Source organism: Balaenoptera ricei, chromosome 5, assembly GCF_028023285.1.
Source record: "Balaenoptera ricei isolate mBalRic1 chromosome 5, mBalRic1.hap2, whole genome shotgun sequence".
Taxonomy (NCBI): Eukaryota; Metazoa; Chordata; class Mammalia; order Artiodactyla; family Balaenopteridae; genus Balaenoptera; species Balaenoptera ricei.
Window position 1 is genome coordinate 22,478,954 of NC_082643.1, and position 16,920 is coordinate 22,495,873.

The 16,920-nt window shown below is 36.9% G+C and overlaps 1 protein-coding gene across 2 annotated transcripts in view; it reads right to left on the minus strand.

Annotated features, from left to right (window-relative positions):
• PPP3CA (protein phosphatase 3 catalytic subunit alpha) overlaps positions 1-16,920 on the minus strand; it is a 305,294-nt gene that overhangs the window by 153,746 nt on the left and 134,628 nt on the right. For both annotated transcript variants that reach the window (XM_059922488.1, XM_059922487.1), the window contains exon 2: positions 1,306-1,506. In XM_059922488.1, the coding sequence (XP_059778471.1) occupies positions 1,306-1,506 (201 nt within the window). The remainder of the gene's footprint in view (positions 1-1,305; positions 1,507-16,920) is intronic.

Sequence of the window (16,920 nt, forward strand, 5' to 3'; positions counted from 1 at the left end):
ACACGGGTTCGAGCCCTGGTCTGGGAAGATCCCACATGCCGCGGAGCAACTAAGCCCGTGAGCCACAACTACTGAGCCTGCGCGTCTGGAGCCTGTGCTCCACAACAAGAGAGGCCGCGATAGTGAGGGGCCCGCGCACCGCGATGAAGAGTGGCCCCCGCTCGCCACAACTAGAGAAAGCCCTCGCACAGAAACGAAGACCCAACACAGCCAAAAATAAATAAATAAATTAAAAAAAAAATATATATATATATATATATATATCAGAAGGCCAATAATATTATAAGTACATGAAGGTTTGGAAGAAAGAAGCAATCAGTAGTATATATGAAATATTTTAAATGTCCTCTTTATTTGGAAAAGGATAATATTCTATGCCAAACTTCTTCCCTTTGCCAGAGTGATAATAATTAAGGAGAAAATACATGTTTTTTTTAGCTTCTCTAGAAATACAAACGTGCAAGTTTAGCAAATTTCACAAAGTGTAGATGAAAAGCCTCTACTATTTGACCCTCTATACCACACAAAACTTTTTGACAAGCTTTAATTTTTATGGTCTACGTGAAGTTCCACTTACCCAAAACACGTATCTGCCCTTAAGAAGTAACAGAACAAAAACTCTCAAAAAGTAAGGACATATTTTCTAGGCATAAAATGCTATAGGAAGGAGAGAAATTTTGTTTTCTTCCTGAAGTTCAATGGTTCTCAAACTTTAATGTTTGTCACGGTCACCTAGAGGACTTGATATAACAGATCGCTGGGCTTCACCCCAGAGAACTGATTCAGTAGTTCTGGGGTGGGAGCTGAGAAGGTACAGTTCAGCAGGTTTACAGGTGATGATGATGGTGATGCCAGTCTGGGATGACACTCTGAGAGACACTGCATTAACTTAGTCACTTAACTACTTTGGAAGTCTTCCTATGCTCTGTCTGATCTTTCCCAATGAATATCTTGTGTTCTTTGTGACAGTGTTCTACTGACAAAATATCACTTCTTAGTTAAGGTATTACTTCAGAATATCTTCATCATCTCTAAGTTGCACACCACTTTTTAGGGTATCACATCACACAGATATTTAATACATGAAAATAAAAATACTGTTACATATGTATTAAATCTTTTGTTCCTAATGTACAGATTTGGCAGGAAAAGAGTAAGATGAAGACTTACTCTTAAGTGACTGAAGTGTAACTTACACTTAAGTGTAAGTGTATGAAGACTCATTGGTATCTAAGACTTTTGATTTGATATTAAAAAACAACAAAGTGTGGGTCCAACTGAACAGTCTCCATCCTCAGGACTTACCTGTGACTGGTGCATCAATATCCAGCAAATTTTTTTCCTGTCGAAGAATTGAAGCCCCCTCTGTGATTATTCTCAATGCAACGCTCTCTTCCAGCCTGCCCTCCTTCATGAGATGTGCCTTTAAGATATCCACACGAGGTTTCCCATCGTTATCAAACACTTCTTTTGCCGTAAGCCGGTGACTTGGAGGAAATGGGACAGCTGAAAGCGAAGAAGTCAAATTGTTACATTGGCCAAAACTCAACAACCAAAGATTCAAGATTCAATAATAACCGCCAAATATTTATCCCTATTGCTGACCACCTACTGGAGTATTTAAAAAGTCCCCCCATTAAAATATGATCAAGGGCTATCAAGATTTAAAGACTGCCTTCTTCCTATGATTCTAGATGTGATGTGACTGCTGAAAGGAAATTTACGATTCTTATTCATCCAGTACCGATCTCATGCATCTAGAAGATCCTGACTGAGTGAATAACAAAAAAGAAGAGAGATTTGTTTCCGTTAGGCAATAATCAAATCAGCAAAAGCAAAGAGTTCCTATACATCCATCCTTCTAATTTTGAGTCGGGTGAAGACATTTCTTCACTAAAAAGCAGGCTCCTCTACTGGGATTAGAGGAAGGGGAAAAGACCTTTCAGACCAGATTTGCCCTTCAATGGGAGTTACATCTCTGAGTAAACTGACCAACTGACTCACAGTATAAGGAGAGAGCAGGAATCTGAGGGCGAAAACGCACTGAATATTGAACAGAAAATCAGGGAATCTCTTGAACAGTGAGAGGACAGTATGACATCAGGAGACACAGGTATTTAGGAGTATGATATAATGACAAATTCCGTTTGTTGCTCAGACTTAGAGCCAACCATTCTCTCTTCCACCTGCGCCCCCATGCCTTCTTAACAGTGAGAAGGTCTCTTGTAGCTCCTGTCATTCTTCACATCTCTGAATACATTCATTCACTCATTCAGCCAGAGGATATTCACTAAACTCCTACAATGTGCCAGGACGTCCAAAGGTTCACGGTCAGAGATGGTATTATAAAGGTTAAATTTCTGATAAATGGCCAATCAGCCCCTTCAGTGAGGGAAACTCATTATTTCTCCGTTTTACATGAGGGTTCATTTACTGGATAACTCAGATCTATCAGAAATGTCTGGAAGAAGCACAAACACTGTTTCATGTAACTTTCATCTGCCATGTGCATTATGTCATATGCATAAGAACAACTCCATATGAAGCACCTCTCTTAGGTAAAACACTTGATGTTATGGATTAAACCTAGCCCTCTTACCTCCTGAAAGCGTCTCTCAAAGAAGCAAGATTTATGGTAGACCTACGCCAAGAAATTTTGTGCAATCTAATAGCACAGACTTGTTATCCAAGAGAAATGACAACTACTTAAAAGTCAGGAAATGAACATGTACTGATGGATGCAAGCTTGATTTTCCTAACAATCCAAGCATATCTATTTAACTATGCCTCCAAAATGAAGTGGCAGTGCAGACTCAATGGACATGCGTGAGGCTTTCATGGTCAGATGAACCTGGGTGCAAACCTTAGCTCTGAGCGCTCACCAGCTATATGACATTGGGCAAGCTAAATAACCTCTTTTGGCTTCAGTTACCTCACCTGGAAAATGGGGATATACCTATCTGAGGATTGTTATAATAACTAAAGTAAATAGTACTAGTAGTAGCTATCATTTATAGAGTGTTTATTTTATGCCAGGCATTGTTTGGGTAATAAAGTCAGACACAACAATAAAGCTGTAAGGTGATGAAGGCATAAGTACAAGTGTTTATATATAAACTTATTTAGTCCCTATAACATTACTGTGGGAGAGAAACTTGAGACTCAAAAATATTAGGCACCTTGCCCAAGATAATCACCTAGTGATTTATACGTAGACCCGCTGAGTGTCAACCCTGGCACTCTGATGCCGGAATACTTGTGTTAATAGCTACACCACACTACTTCCGAGAAAGTACTTAAGACAGTGCTTAATAATTAAAAAGTGATGAGTAAATCACTTTCTAGAATTGAAATTCTAATGAATCCCGAGCGGTATTTCTTATAAAGACCACACTTTTATTTTCAAAAATTATTTGGAGTGACTTATAGTAGAATAGATATGTAATACAAAAGCAAGAGGTAAAATAAGAGACAAAATGCATTAACACCAAAGCATAGTGTAAAATAAAAGAAAAAGAAAGTTCAAGAATTAAACAAGGAGGAGAAAAAAGAGGCAACAAAGTCATTAGACTTCTGGCACTTGGGCTCTATTTTGTTCATTCTGTTTCTTTGCCCTCCTCCCTTTTTCTTGCCTGACTGACATACACGCTTGTTAATAAAACATGGAAACATTTCGATGGCCACATTTCTTTACCTGGGTCTTTACGTTTGGTTTGAAAGTAGAAAATATCTTACCTGGCAACTCCTCAAAATTCCCCAGAGATAGGATGGGGGTGGAAAGGGGGAAACTTCAAAAGGACACTTGGGGTAAGGCCATGAGCTGATTTTTTTTTTTTTCAGGTGAGTTCCTAAAGTGTGACTAGGACAACTGTCAAGGTTTAAGTGACTCTGCAAAACTGTCAGGCAAGAATCATAGGAACACAGAAGGGAAGGAGGCTGATTTATTGTCAGTCAGTGGGTCTCTGCCATACACACACTAGCTGGCCTTGTTAAACTTCAGACAGATCAAAGGGTTAAACCTGAAAGAGCTGAAGCATTTAAGAAGATGAGAGGCAAAAGGAGAGCAGCCCAGGGAGGGCATCACCTTCATGAATTAGACTTTCTCCAAGTCCCTAGACTCTCTCCAAGGCCAAGATCACTGCAATAACAGATGCTCCCACCATTTGCTGCAGATCTCTTACCTTCCAGTAATTGCTAGTCCTAAGGTAACTGGCTAAGGGAAAGCCACCTGGCACTGAGATATTGGGGCTGGTTCCAAATAAACCGGAGCCAAGAAAAAAGAGGAGAAAGGCCAATCGAAGGGCTCTATTTCCAAGTGGATGATAGGGACACTGATAAGATGGGCCCCTTTACCAGTTAAACAGATGGCAAGGCCTGCAGGGAACCAAGATGGGCAGCAATGATGCCAGACAGCAAACGCAGAGATGCGGTCAGCCAGAGAGAAGCTTTCTGGGACAAAACTAAGCATGGGCTAATATTTGTATTTGTACACTTTTTTGGCTTCATAAAGAAAACACCAGCCTTACAAAGGTCACACTTATTTGCTTTCTCTGTTCACCTAGAGTCCTACATGCAGACCTGTGCCAAACATTGAGCAAAAACTACTTGGACCAAAGAGTCCAACGTGCTTAGAAAACATTTCTTTCATTAACTCATTGTATAAGTGGCTACACTTGCTATAGCAAAATGGGATTTCCCCTTCCCTCTTTTGCTTTGAGTATGACAAGTTGCTTCCATTTATACATGAGCAGGCCAAGATTGGACGAATTAAGCTTGTGCATGCTAATAAAAATTCTGAAATAACTGCTGATATTCGGGCTGATTCTTTCTAAAACAATTTTCTCATAATTGCCTGTTAAGTAAAGAAGACGGTATTATAGAAGGCTTCTTAGAAGCATCCTAAAAATAGATAGAAACCTTCTCAGCTTTCTCTACTTCACAATTCCCACTCAGTGTCTTTTTTGCTATTGTTGTCAAATAAAACGGCAAAGTAGCTAAAATCTGGGACATGTAAGTCCTTGACTGACTCCTGCCACAAACCACCGAAGAAGTCTTTAAAGGCAAACAACACACTGGACTAGAATTGTATTCCCATGTCATTGGCTGTGGAAATCTGGCAAAGACTGATTTCCAAAGAACAGGCTGGAAATGATATTGTTTCTTTTCTATTTGTTGATGCTACCAGAGAGTTCATCTATCTGATAGGGAGGAAGGTTGAAAGTCTAGGAACCAAAGCCATGAGCATCCAATATTGGCATCTGTATAACAATTATTGACGTTATTGTCAATCAGGCATTCACCAGTAGAGAAATACATTCCAAGTCAGAAAAGCCTTGCAGCCAAGGTATTCCTAGCCCTGGGTTCTGGCTGACTATGGGGACCACACCTCAGAGTCAGTGGTCCCCTGAGATCTGAGCTAGAGGCCGTTTTAGACAACCACAAGCTGCCTCAGTAGCCGTAAGTGAACTGTATCATTCTGGGGTAGACCTCGGTATCTGAGCTTTCTATTTCTCAACTCTGAGCCACTGTAGCCACTATTGAAGGAATTCCTACTACTTGATAGGAAATATTCAAGAGTCACTGTCATGGTGATACCTTGACTGGAAGGAAAAGCAGGATACCTGCTGCCTGACCTCTTCCTGGAATAAATGCTGACAAGAGAGACCACAGACTTCAGAAAACATTCAACCAAGTGATTTTTCAAATGTTGGTTTGGTTTAAAAAAATTCTTTTGTTTCTTTCCTTAAACAAAATGACACCCAGAAATGCAAGTATATCCAAAGGAAAAAAGAGCCTAAAGCAGATTGTTTGCTTCTCTTCTTCCGCATGATGGCAGTTAAGGTGTGCTCACGAAATCCTGGGGCTCTTTGGAGTAAAATTATAAAACTCCCAATTTAGACTGGCTGCTGACCCCCTCATAGTAAACAAAAAGGAACTGAAGTCAAGAGAGAGGATAAGTGAATTGCCCAAGGTCACAGGATTAGTCGGTGACAAAACCAACACTACATTCAGGTCTCCTGGTCTCTCTTCTAGCACTTTACCCTCCAGATCTGTCCAATATGAGGTTGACTGGCCACACATGAGGGCGGCCGAGCACTTGGAAAGTGGCCAGTCCAAACCAAGCCGTGCTGCAAAGCTACAGGATTCCCTGGACTTAGAACACTTGATACAAGGGGAAAAAAAAGATTGTAAAATGTCTCATTAACATTCTTATATTGATTACATGTTTTAATAATAAGATATATTGGGCTAAATAAAATGTACTATTAAAATTAATTCAAACTATTCCTCTTTCCTCTTTTTAATTCCATGACTAGAATATTTAAAATTGCATAAGTGGCTTATACTACATTATTATTGAACCATGACATTATCTTTCTCAACAAGTAAACGAGAACAGGGTGAGTGGAAATTATATTCCTTAATCTTTCTTCTCTTCCAGCTTTGGTTCCTATAAAACCTCAAACTATTTCAAAACCGGTTGCACGTTGGAATTGCTTTTTAAAATGAATGATGCCCAGGCCCAACCTCTAGAGATTCTGATTTAACTTGTCTAGGGTAGGGCCAGGGCAGTGGCAGGTTTTTTAAAGAAATCCAGAGTATACTAATGTGAAGTCCAGACTGAGATTCACTGACCTATCTATATTGTTAAGTAAAGATGTACAAAACACCAGGCAGTTTAATTTCCCCCCCCCCAAACATGCTCCACAATGTCAATCATCCACAGCAGGTGCACTGTCTTTGCAAGTCCAGACACGTTTGTTTCATCCCTCTCTGTAATCAGAATGCGTCCAGGAACAACACTTGTCCCATATTTCATGTGGCTACTGTCTGCACAGGGCTAAGATACTTATGTCAACACATGTTAAGAGAATAGCTTAAGGATACCATGTGTCAGACACAAAACACATTCTGGCCTGGCCTCCACAGATTGGCACTCCATCGATTTCCTTCAGGACATCTGTATATGTCACAAACTATTATTCTAATCAAACCATATCAATCAATCAATTGATCGGTCGTCAAGCACCTTTAAGCACCTACTATGTGTTGTATTCCATGCTAGGCAGTGACAAGGGCCGGGGAGAAGTGAGCGGAAGAAAACAAGCAGAAACAAGCAGAGCCACACTCTGAAGAACTTACCATGTGGTATAATTATGAGCTTTTGCTTGGGATAGATGGGAAACTGTTAAACTGCAAAACCTAAGGGCAAAATTTAAAGAAAATGCCAGACAATATAAGCAGTAAGAAAAAAAATGTGTTTATCTACCTTAAAGTTATGCCTGGGTTCCTAGAAACTCTTAGATGCAGTCACCCATTTCTTTTGTCTAAAGTATATAATAAATATCTAATTTTTTAGATGACTCTGAAAGATGAGGCTCTGTCTTGAAGGTAAGTAATGAAAATAGAATATGCTAATTGTAAGGTACAATATTCCAGCTACAATATACATAAGTACCTCCATCGTCAGTAATTAAAATATGTGGAATCTGATCCTACTTCTGAACAGAGTGATGGGGTACATAAAAGGAAATACTAGTGACTTTTCACTAAATTTTCTTTGGGTTCTAACATAGAGAAATTAGGTTTGACTTATATTCTTCTGGGTTAAAAAAAATTCTATCAGTATAGGGATACATGTTTATCCATGCACAGAATGTCTATATGCAAAGATATAAAAAACATCTTGTGTGGGAAAGATAGATTAAAAATTAACCACAGCTAGTCTCTAAGAAAAACTGTAGAAAGGTATTTATTAGGGTCCTACTTATGCTACTCCTGTGGATACTCATCACTTGTTTGTTTGAAAGCCTCTGGCTTTCATTATAGATATTAATGCCTGTCAAATTAAAATATGCTTGCCCATCTCAAGTGCAGTTGAATATTAATTTTGCAAACAGAAACATTAATCTTGTAAACAGAAACATCCGGTCCCACTTAAGCTAAAAAAATTCTTCACAGGAGGTCTACAAATATAACTTCAATTCATTAATTTACTGGTGTTTTTTTCTTTTTTCCCCCTACTGCTATCTTGACTTCATTCATCCTTAGCAGAGACCTCTTTACCCACCCTCTCTGAATACGACCACACAGATCCTGAGCTTTAAAATGTATTCAATTATTAGACACAGTATGTGTACTGATCATTTCACTAGCAAACTGAATACCCCATTTGGTTTTCCTGAATGTTTACGTGCAAATATAGCACAGTGGTATTTTATGTAACATCCCCAAAGTGTTAATAAAAGAGCACTATGGTACTCGAAACATTTATTAAAATAAGCAATTTTTTTTCCTATGACTTACAGAACATATATTATACACAGTAATTTTTGAACCTAAATCTGAAATGTGCTAAAGCAATTCTTTAAGATCAGACACAAATTAATGAAAATAAATATTGTTCCAACAACAAAGGATTAATAATTAATTAGTGAAAATGAGTACCTTAACAGTACAATCAGAGCTTCTTTTTATTGTCTGCGTTTCAAAATAATTTTCATGTAAGTATGTTTCTTGATGTACAGCTACCCCCTATCCTTTCCATGTACAGCTTTTCTTATTTTCTGGCCGCTACCCTCAGTCTTGAGTCTAAGGATTCAAGGACATAGCCCACAATTCTCTCCACATGAGGTCTTGGGTTGTTCTATCACAAAACTCCTTTGAAGTTTTGATATTTTGGTTAGTTCATTTAATTACCAGAAAAACTGCAAGTGGCTTACATAATGAATTATGTAATAATGACTCAACATGAAAGATTATTTAACAAAAGTCTTAAGTTTCAAAATATTTCAGAATTACTGTGAGGCTTAAATAAAATCTGATTTTTCAGTGAAAATTAAAAAGTTCTATGCACAAGTCCTGTGACTAACATGTGGGTCAGGCCAATCACAAATTATTTGATACATGTACAAGATAAAAGCAAAATTACATTTACTGGTTTTGATACATGATATCGAATGTTTAGATTAAACCAAGAATTTAAATTAAATATTACATGTTTTAACTTAGATATGTAAATTAAATTATATATTTTAAAATGTCTTAATATGTAATTGAAGATGTGTTGTTTAATAAGGGTCTACTCTATCGTGTGTTTTGTTCTGTTTTGTTCAGTTTTAAATAAAGACAGCCATAACATTTACAGCAGTATGTACTCCAGCTCTACTGGATCTTGGAACTAGATAAAATGATTACAGCAGTATTTTCAGCAAATGGTATTTATAGTAATCTCTGGAATAGTAAATTTACAGTAATGCATAAAATTCCACTCACTTGGATACATTTACAAAGAGGGCTTTTTACTTATTTATTTTTTGCCTTTAACATTTTCTTCTTCTCTGGAGACATATGTCACAGGAGGAGATAAAAATCAAGCAACAAACAAGATACTTTAAGACAAGCTGAATTTATCTCCAAGCGAGCAGGTCCCTATGAACACGATAATCATCCCTTAGGAATGAAGAGTATCCAGGGATTCTAAAACTTTATTTAACCCGAGACACACTTTATCATTCAGAAATCCTCCACTCTACGGCCTAAGACATGAAATATAAGGGAGGACTTTACCTGAAATGAACTATTTGATTAGAAATTCATTAATAAATATAAATCTGTGTATTTAAAATAGCGAACCTGCAAAGTATCATGTGTGCCTTCTTAGTCTTCAATCCTAAACTTGTAAGTTAATATGAAAAAAATCAATCTATGCCCACACACAATTCTTTCCTTTCAAGTTCATCATTCAGCTGGAGATGCCCACACATTTTCTATGCCCACGTGCCCGCCCTCGGTCCCCATCCCCTGCGGTTGAAACACCTACAGGCGTCAGAATCATTTTTTTAAATGAACAGACTCTCTCTTCTTTGAAAGATCTTGATGAAATTGCAAATCTATGACCCAAATGATATCGAATGATGTAAATCCTAAGTGGCAATTTAAGGATGTTACCACTTTTGCATATAAAGGGTGATTGTTTAAAAAAAAAATGAATTTGGCATATAGCCTTCTATCTGTGTGCCACAGTGAAGCAAAGATTGAAATACTCTGCCTCAGAATCACCCTCCAGAGAGCGAAGGGCAGGAGCTAAATTCCCAGGTTTGCATTCAATTGCCCCTGCCCTCGCTCTGTGCTCCCTCCTCCCCGTGGGCTCAGTCAGGAAGCATCAGGACCTCTGGGCCTCCCCATGTTCTAGTAACGCTTACACTGTTTGCTTCACTCTGATGACCAGAGACCTGCTCTCATCCACTCTCTCTGGTCTGCCATTTCTAAGAACGACCCACTCCTGTGAATAATACAGAAGCATACAGGAGGTCCCAATTCTCAGCACCTCAAATATGTACCCCCCCGAATCATAATCTTCACACATCTATTTAAAAACTGGAATGCTTTAGTGAATACCACCCACAAATGTACCCTCTCAAACTTCACTTTCATATGTTTCATTTATCCTTAAAATGTCCTTGTCAATTCTGATTTTAAATCACATATGCATTTCTCAGCCTATGAAATGGAAAATGTCTGATATCATAATAAAGCTGCAACAGACTGCATTCCCTTCCTCCATAAAGAAACACTCTTAAGAAAGGTTTTCCACTAGTAAACAGCGCATATTTTGTGCATAAAGAAAATTCTCAAAGAACTAAGGAAACAGGTTGCTGGGATTATAATGTCAATTGCAAATTGACAGGCAACACCAAATTTCACTCTTTAAATGAGTCAATTAATCACCACTATTCGAAAAACATCAGAATAATTCTAATAATAAGTAGAAAGATTAACAATCGAGTGCCACCAAAGGTTCAAGTCCAGTACCCTGGCATTTGATATTCAATCAATATGTTTTTGAGTGAATGCAAAAATGAATGAACTTTTTTTTTCTCCTTGTTCACTCAGATAGGGGGTAAAATTTCTGTGGTACTAGAAGTACAGATGGTCCCCAATTTACAATGGTTCAACTTACAATTTTTCAATTTTTCAACCTTACCATGATAACCAAAGATATGCATTCAGTAGAAACTATACTTCTAACTTTGAATTTTGATCTCTCCCAAGGCTAGTGATCTGCAGTATACTACTCTCTTTGATCCACAGCTCCCAGTTAGCCAAGCAATAACGATACACTTACAACCACTCTGTTTTTCACTTTCAGTGCAGTATTCAATAAATTATGTGAGACATTCAATGCTTTATTATAAAAATAGGCTTTGTGTTGGATGATTTTGCTCAACGTTGACTAATGCAAGTGTTCTGAGCACGTTTAAGGTAGGCTAGACTAGCCTATGATATTTGGTAGGTTAGAGGTATGTACTAAATGAATTTTCAACTTATGATATTTTCGACTTAGGATGGGTTTATTGGGAAATAACCCTATCATAAGTCGAGGAAGATCTGTAGTTGAAGAAGAGAGAACAGAAAAAAATGGCTTTGTTCAGATCTAAAAGTATGTATGTAATCATAAAAAGAACAGTCAATGGCCAAAATAACTCAAACTGAAAACTGCATTTAGTACATGTGTCTTTAAAAGTGCTCATTACCGGAAAGAGACCAAGTCTGTCAGATGGTGGGGTGGGAGCTAGAGGAGAACTCCCAAGATGAAACATACAGACATGGTCAAAAGTGAGCAACAGAGAAAACTGAAAAGGGAAGGGGAAACAATCACTACAAAAAGTTTGAAGTACTGAATGCTTTAATCCCACCTGTGATTACAGGATCATATATAAAATTTGTTGTTATCTGTGATGTAAAATTAACCCAACAACAATAAAAACAATACCATATCAGTACAATAGTATTTTGGTGCTTTTAAGCTTATAAAGCACTATCCTCTGGAATTTCAGAAAGACATTCAAATATTTCCTTTAAAAAGAGCATTTTCTAGTTTATAAGAATGTTATTAATATATAATTACTGAAGTATGCTTCATTTAAAAAAAAGACTTTGTTTTAACTGTTAAACTTGAAATACCTGAGACTTAATAGACTAACACTTTCTCAGCATTCCTAAGGGCCAGAAGTAGCTCAGGACTTTCTTTCCCCTCTTTTTAGTATCTGTTTGACAAACTATCACTACCAGTCAGAATGAATTCAAATCTTACTTGTAGACACAAATGAAAAATTTATTGTAAAATGTAGCAGTCAAGAACAGCTAAAAACTAGGTTATCTAACTCATTCTAAGCACATATAGCATGACAAACAGAGCAACATAATTCCCATGATATATGACTTTGGGTTATGGTTCCCTAAAACATCTTAAAAGCTTCAGTCCCATAAATTTTTCACTACCCAAGTTCAAGATACTCATTCGGGCATGATGGTGAATCATTTAGGCAACACTGTGAATGCTTTTCTTAAAGTTACATGTGCCAAATTCACAACTAGCAGGCTCATTTAGAAACATAGTATTTTTTTTTTTATTACCACATCATTTAAAATCTTTCCTTGCCTTAAATCCCCACTCAAGAAATAATCATGATTAAATATATAACTAACAGATTAATACAAATGTAAGATAAAGGATATATCCACACACATACAAATCAAATGGTGTAAGAGCGAACGTTACTCTAACAATGGAGCTGTGTGTGTGCTCTTTAAATCCCTTGATCCACGATAATGTTCCACTTATTCAGAGCTCTGGTTCCCATCATCTTCACCAACAACAGTTCAATTACATACCCAGAGGTAATCAAAAACTGAGCTGGAGTGAGAACACTCACCAGAAAATCTGTGCCCATTACTCCATAGGAAAGGAATGGAAGCATTCTCAGACTACTAAATAGAAAAGGATGGCGACGGGGCATAACTAAGCATTCCTGTGTAGAGTTCCATATTTCACAACAGCCCTAGAGGATATCAGGGCATATCCATGGTGTTCATAATGGTACACATTCCACACTTCATAAGCATCTTATTCCAGATTACTGGATAATACACTGTTACAAAGTGGAAAAGGTATAATACAATTTTGATACACTTTCATTAAACAGAATTTTCAATAATTTAGTGTTAAAAAGAGATATGTCTCAGTTATGTGATAAGTTCACCTTCAGTGAAATGTCTCCTTCCCTAATCAGAAGATATACATGAAGGTTTATATATATATTGTCAATTATTTTTAGGAATATAAATGGTCCTCATTCCCCAAAAATGTGCATTTAGTCATTCATAATGAAACTCAAAATAGTCTTTGATTTGCTAATACTCTATATATCAGGTGTATTTTTTAAATGATATATAGGGTACACACACTATGTACTGAAGAAAGAAAAATGTCATAAAGATTTTATCTATTACATAAATGCAATCTAACTAAAAGCAACTTTCCTTTATAAGCCTGAAGTCTGAGAAAATACAGAAACCTCTAAAGTTGTTTCTCTGATAACATTCTTCCTCTAAACTAACTGGTTAATAACATCATGATTTTTGTACATTTGTACAAAGACATAATTTATACTTTTGAAATGGAGACTTTAACGTTACTCCAAGTGTAGTAAAAGTTCAGAGGAAATTAAAGGAAAAGGAGAAAGAAAGAAAAGAATTGATTTTCATCACTTCGGGAAGATAAACTTGAGTTCAGCTCACCAAACTGTCAAGTTAGATTGTATTTTTTAAAAATATCAAATCTTAAATAGCATGTGAATTTTACTAGAGCAATTTCCCATAGGTATTGGCAATGTTTACTCCCCACATAGTCAAGGGGGACCCAATTATTACTCTCACACCAAATGATAAACAAAAATGATAATCAGTCACCCAGCCTCTTCTGACTCCCTTACCTCTAGACTCTTAATTACCCTAAGGGTTTCCATGCTCAAGAGACAAAAAAGGGTCCTAGGAGCAAAGGCAGAATCTTGGATCTGGCTCTCCAGAAGAGGCCATTTCAGTTGCATTGTGCAAATAGGACTGATCTCTTTTTTTTTTTTTTTTTAATGCAAATAATGTTCCCATCCCAGATACAGTTATTCAAATAACAAACTATTTGTGAATTAACACAGAATGATACAGATAAGTAGAGACTATCTACTGGCCAGAAGGTCTGCTAACACTTTTGTACTCAAGCAACAAAGTAAGGAAATTTCACTGCAATTACTTATTTACATATATTCATACAGCAAGGACATAAAGTTGATTAAAGTTGATCAAGAACTTGCCAAAATTATAATTTTGTAAAAATTAGTAACCAAAGAGCAGGTATCTAAAGAAAGTGAAATATTAGGGTTTCCCTGGTGACCCGGTTGTTAAGAATCTGCCTGCCAGTGTAGGGGACACAGGTTCGAGCCCTGGTCCCGGAAGATCCCACATGCTGCAGAGTAACTAAGCCCGTGCGCCACAACTACTGAGCCTGCGCTCTAGAGTCCGAGAGCCACAACTACTGAAGCCCGTGCGCCCTAAGCCCGTGCTCCACAACAAGAGAAGCCACCGCAATGAGAAGCCCGCGCAGCACAACAGAGTAGCCCCTGCTCACGGCAACTAGAGAAAGCCCGCGCACAGCAACGAAGACCCAACACAGCCAAAAATAAATAAATAAATAAATAAATTTATTTTAAAAAAGGAAAGTAAAATATTAAAATTTATTTTAAAAAAGGAATTTTAAAATTTATTTTAAATTTAATTTAAATTTAATTAATTTAATATTTAATTTATTTTAAAAAAGGAAAGTAAAAGAAAACATAGAAAACAAAACAAACACAAAGTAAAAACAAACTGTAGACTTATGAAAGTACACAATTATTACAATTATTACAAGGGAGGAAAACCAAGCTGCATAAAGCATCAAATAAATTAAAGGGCTTGTGAAACTGTTGAAATTCTGTAGCAATGTCATATGTTGCACACATTTCTGGAAAGAAGGCCCACAATTTAACAGATTCACAAAAGGATCCCTGACCCAAAAAGGATAAGATCTTCTCTAACATGGCCTCCTCACCATTACTGTGGTGACCATTCTAGTTTAATTCCTCAATACATTCTTATCTAGGTTATGAAGATAATGATCAGACTATTTCTTTAATTCTCCAGTTACCAACCCTTAATACATCTTATCCCCAAACCCTATAGTTTGGCCATACCCAACTACACAATACATATTCTAAGTATTCCATGTAATCTTATGCCTTCCTTCAAGCCTTTCAGAGATAGTAAGGCAAAGGGGCTAAAAGCACAACTCAGAAGCCAAACTGCCTGGGTTTACATCCCAACTTCACCAACTGTATGATGTTGGGTGAGTTATTTAATTTCTTGAGGATTAAATAAACTAATATTTGTAAAGTGCTTGGAACATTACTGGCATAGCAAATACTTCCTAATTAGTCCTTATGATTAACAAATGCCTTGCTTACCTACTTAAGCATGCAACTTCCTAATCATCCCTATTCAAATGTCACAACTTCTGCAAAGATGCAAAGCCTGCTTTCCATCTAAACCTCCACATCCTTGAGAATCAAACACTTAATAACAGGTCCTTCAACTGCCAAACACAGGGTTTTGCTTTGTCTTTTTACTTTGTGTTTGCTTTGTGTTTATTTTTTTGCCCTAAAAACACACAGCACTTGCTGTTTGTATTAATTTTCATACTTTTGTACTGATAAGACTCCTCACAAATCATTAGAAGACTTTTATGCTAAATTCAATAAATGTGTACGAATCTGAAATTATGATCTTAAATATCATGAATTTCACCCCCTAATTTTCTAGTTGAAGAAACTGAGGCTTAAAGAGAATAAGAGCAGTAGTGATAATAATAATAATTAAAACAATAATAAAATAATCGTTAACACATAGCACTTCCTATATCCTAGACACCCTTCTAAACACTTTATACTGCATGTGTTAACTTCATAAAAATCCTAAAATGTGGATACTGCTAATCTACTTTTCATATGCAAGAATTCAAGGCACAAAGAAATTAAATGACTTTACCAAGTTCACATAGCAAATAACTAGGAGACACCAGGGCTCATATGAGGACCCCTGACTCTAGAGTTGTGCTTTTAATCCTTGCTACCATGCCTCTATAGATAAGAGGTGACTTATCCAATAATCCAAAGATAATTAAAGGCAAAGCCTGAAGTCATACCTAGTTCTCTGGATTCCCTGAACCATGCTCTTTCTTTTTGAGTTCATTATTCCCTACCCAGAATGGACATGGCAAGCAATCCAAAAAAAAAAAAAAAAAAAAACTTTCCAATGATTTACTGATATACGATTCACATCTCATGACGTAATTCTCTAAACCCAATAATATTTATCCTGAATGTGCAGTCTGCTCCTTGAGCACCTTAATTTGGCTCTTCTGTCTTCTTATCTAACTGTTCCCAACTTGAAAGAGACCAAAATATTACAAGGAACAGCTATTTCAGTATTCAGCTTATGAAAGGTACAAGGCCTTAGCTGTAATTTGGTTTCTGATGGGTTGGTCAAGAAGTAAAACTCTCATTTACACTTGGTTTATTTATACCTCCAGTATTTCCACATATGAGCGTTGAACTTGGATCCTATCCAAAACTCAAAAGTTTTCCATCAATGATTGTGGGCTGCCTCTCAGTCCAGCCTGTGATTTTGCTAAAAAATGTGCCTCCCCAACCTTTACTCCTTAAAAAGACTAGTTAGTGCAGCTGCCATTGACAATTTTCAGCCATATGGAGCAGAATCCGAGCTCTAAATGACACTAAGTGTAGCAGTGATGAGTTCTGAAGTACCTAATCACCTGTCTTCACATTCTGGCTTAAACAGCTATGGGTCCTTAAGAAATCCTTGAGAAACCACAGTTTCCTCACCTGTAACATGGAGATATTTACATAACCAAGAGGCATTTAAAAGGATTAAATGAGACCATACTTGGCAAAAGTGCTTAGTGCAATACTTAGTGGGAAGTATGAACTCAAATTTAAGTATTTTTTTATTATTTGTTATTTTTGT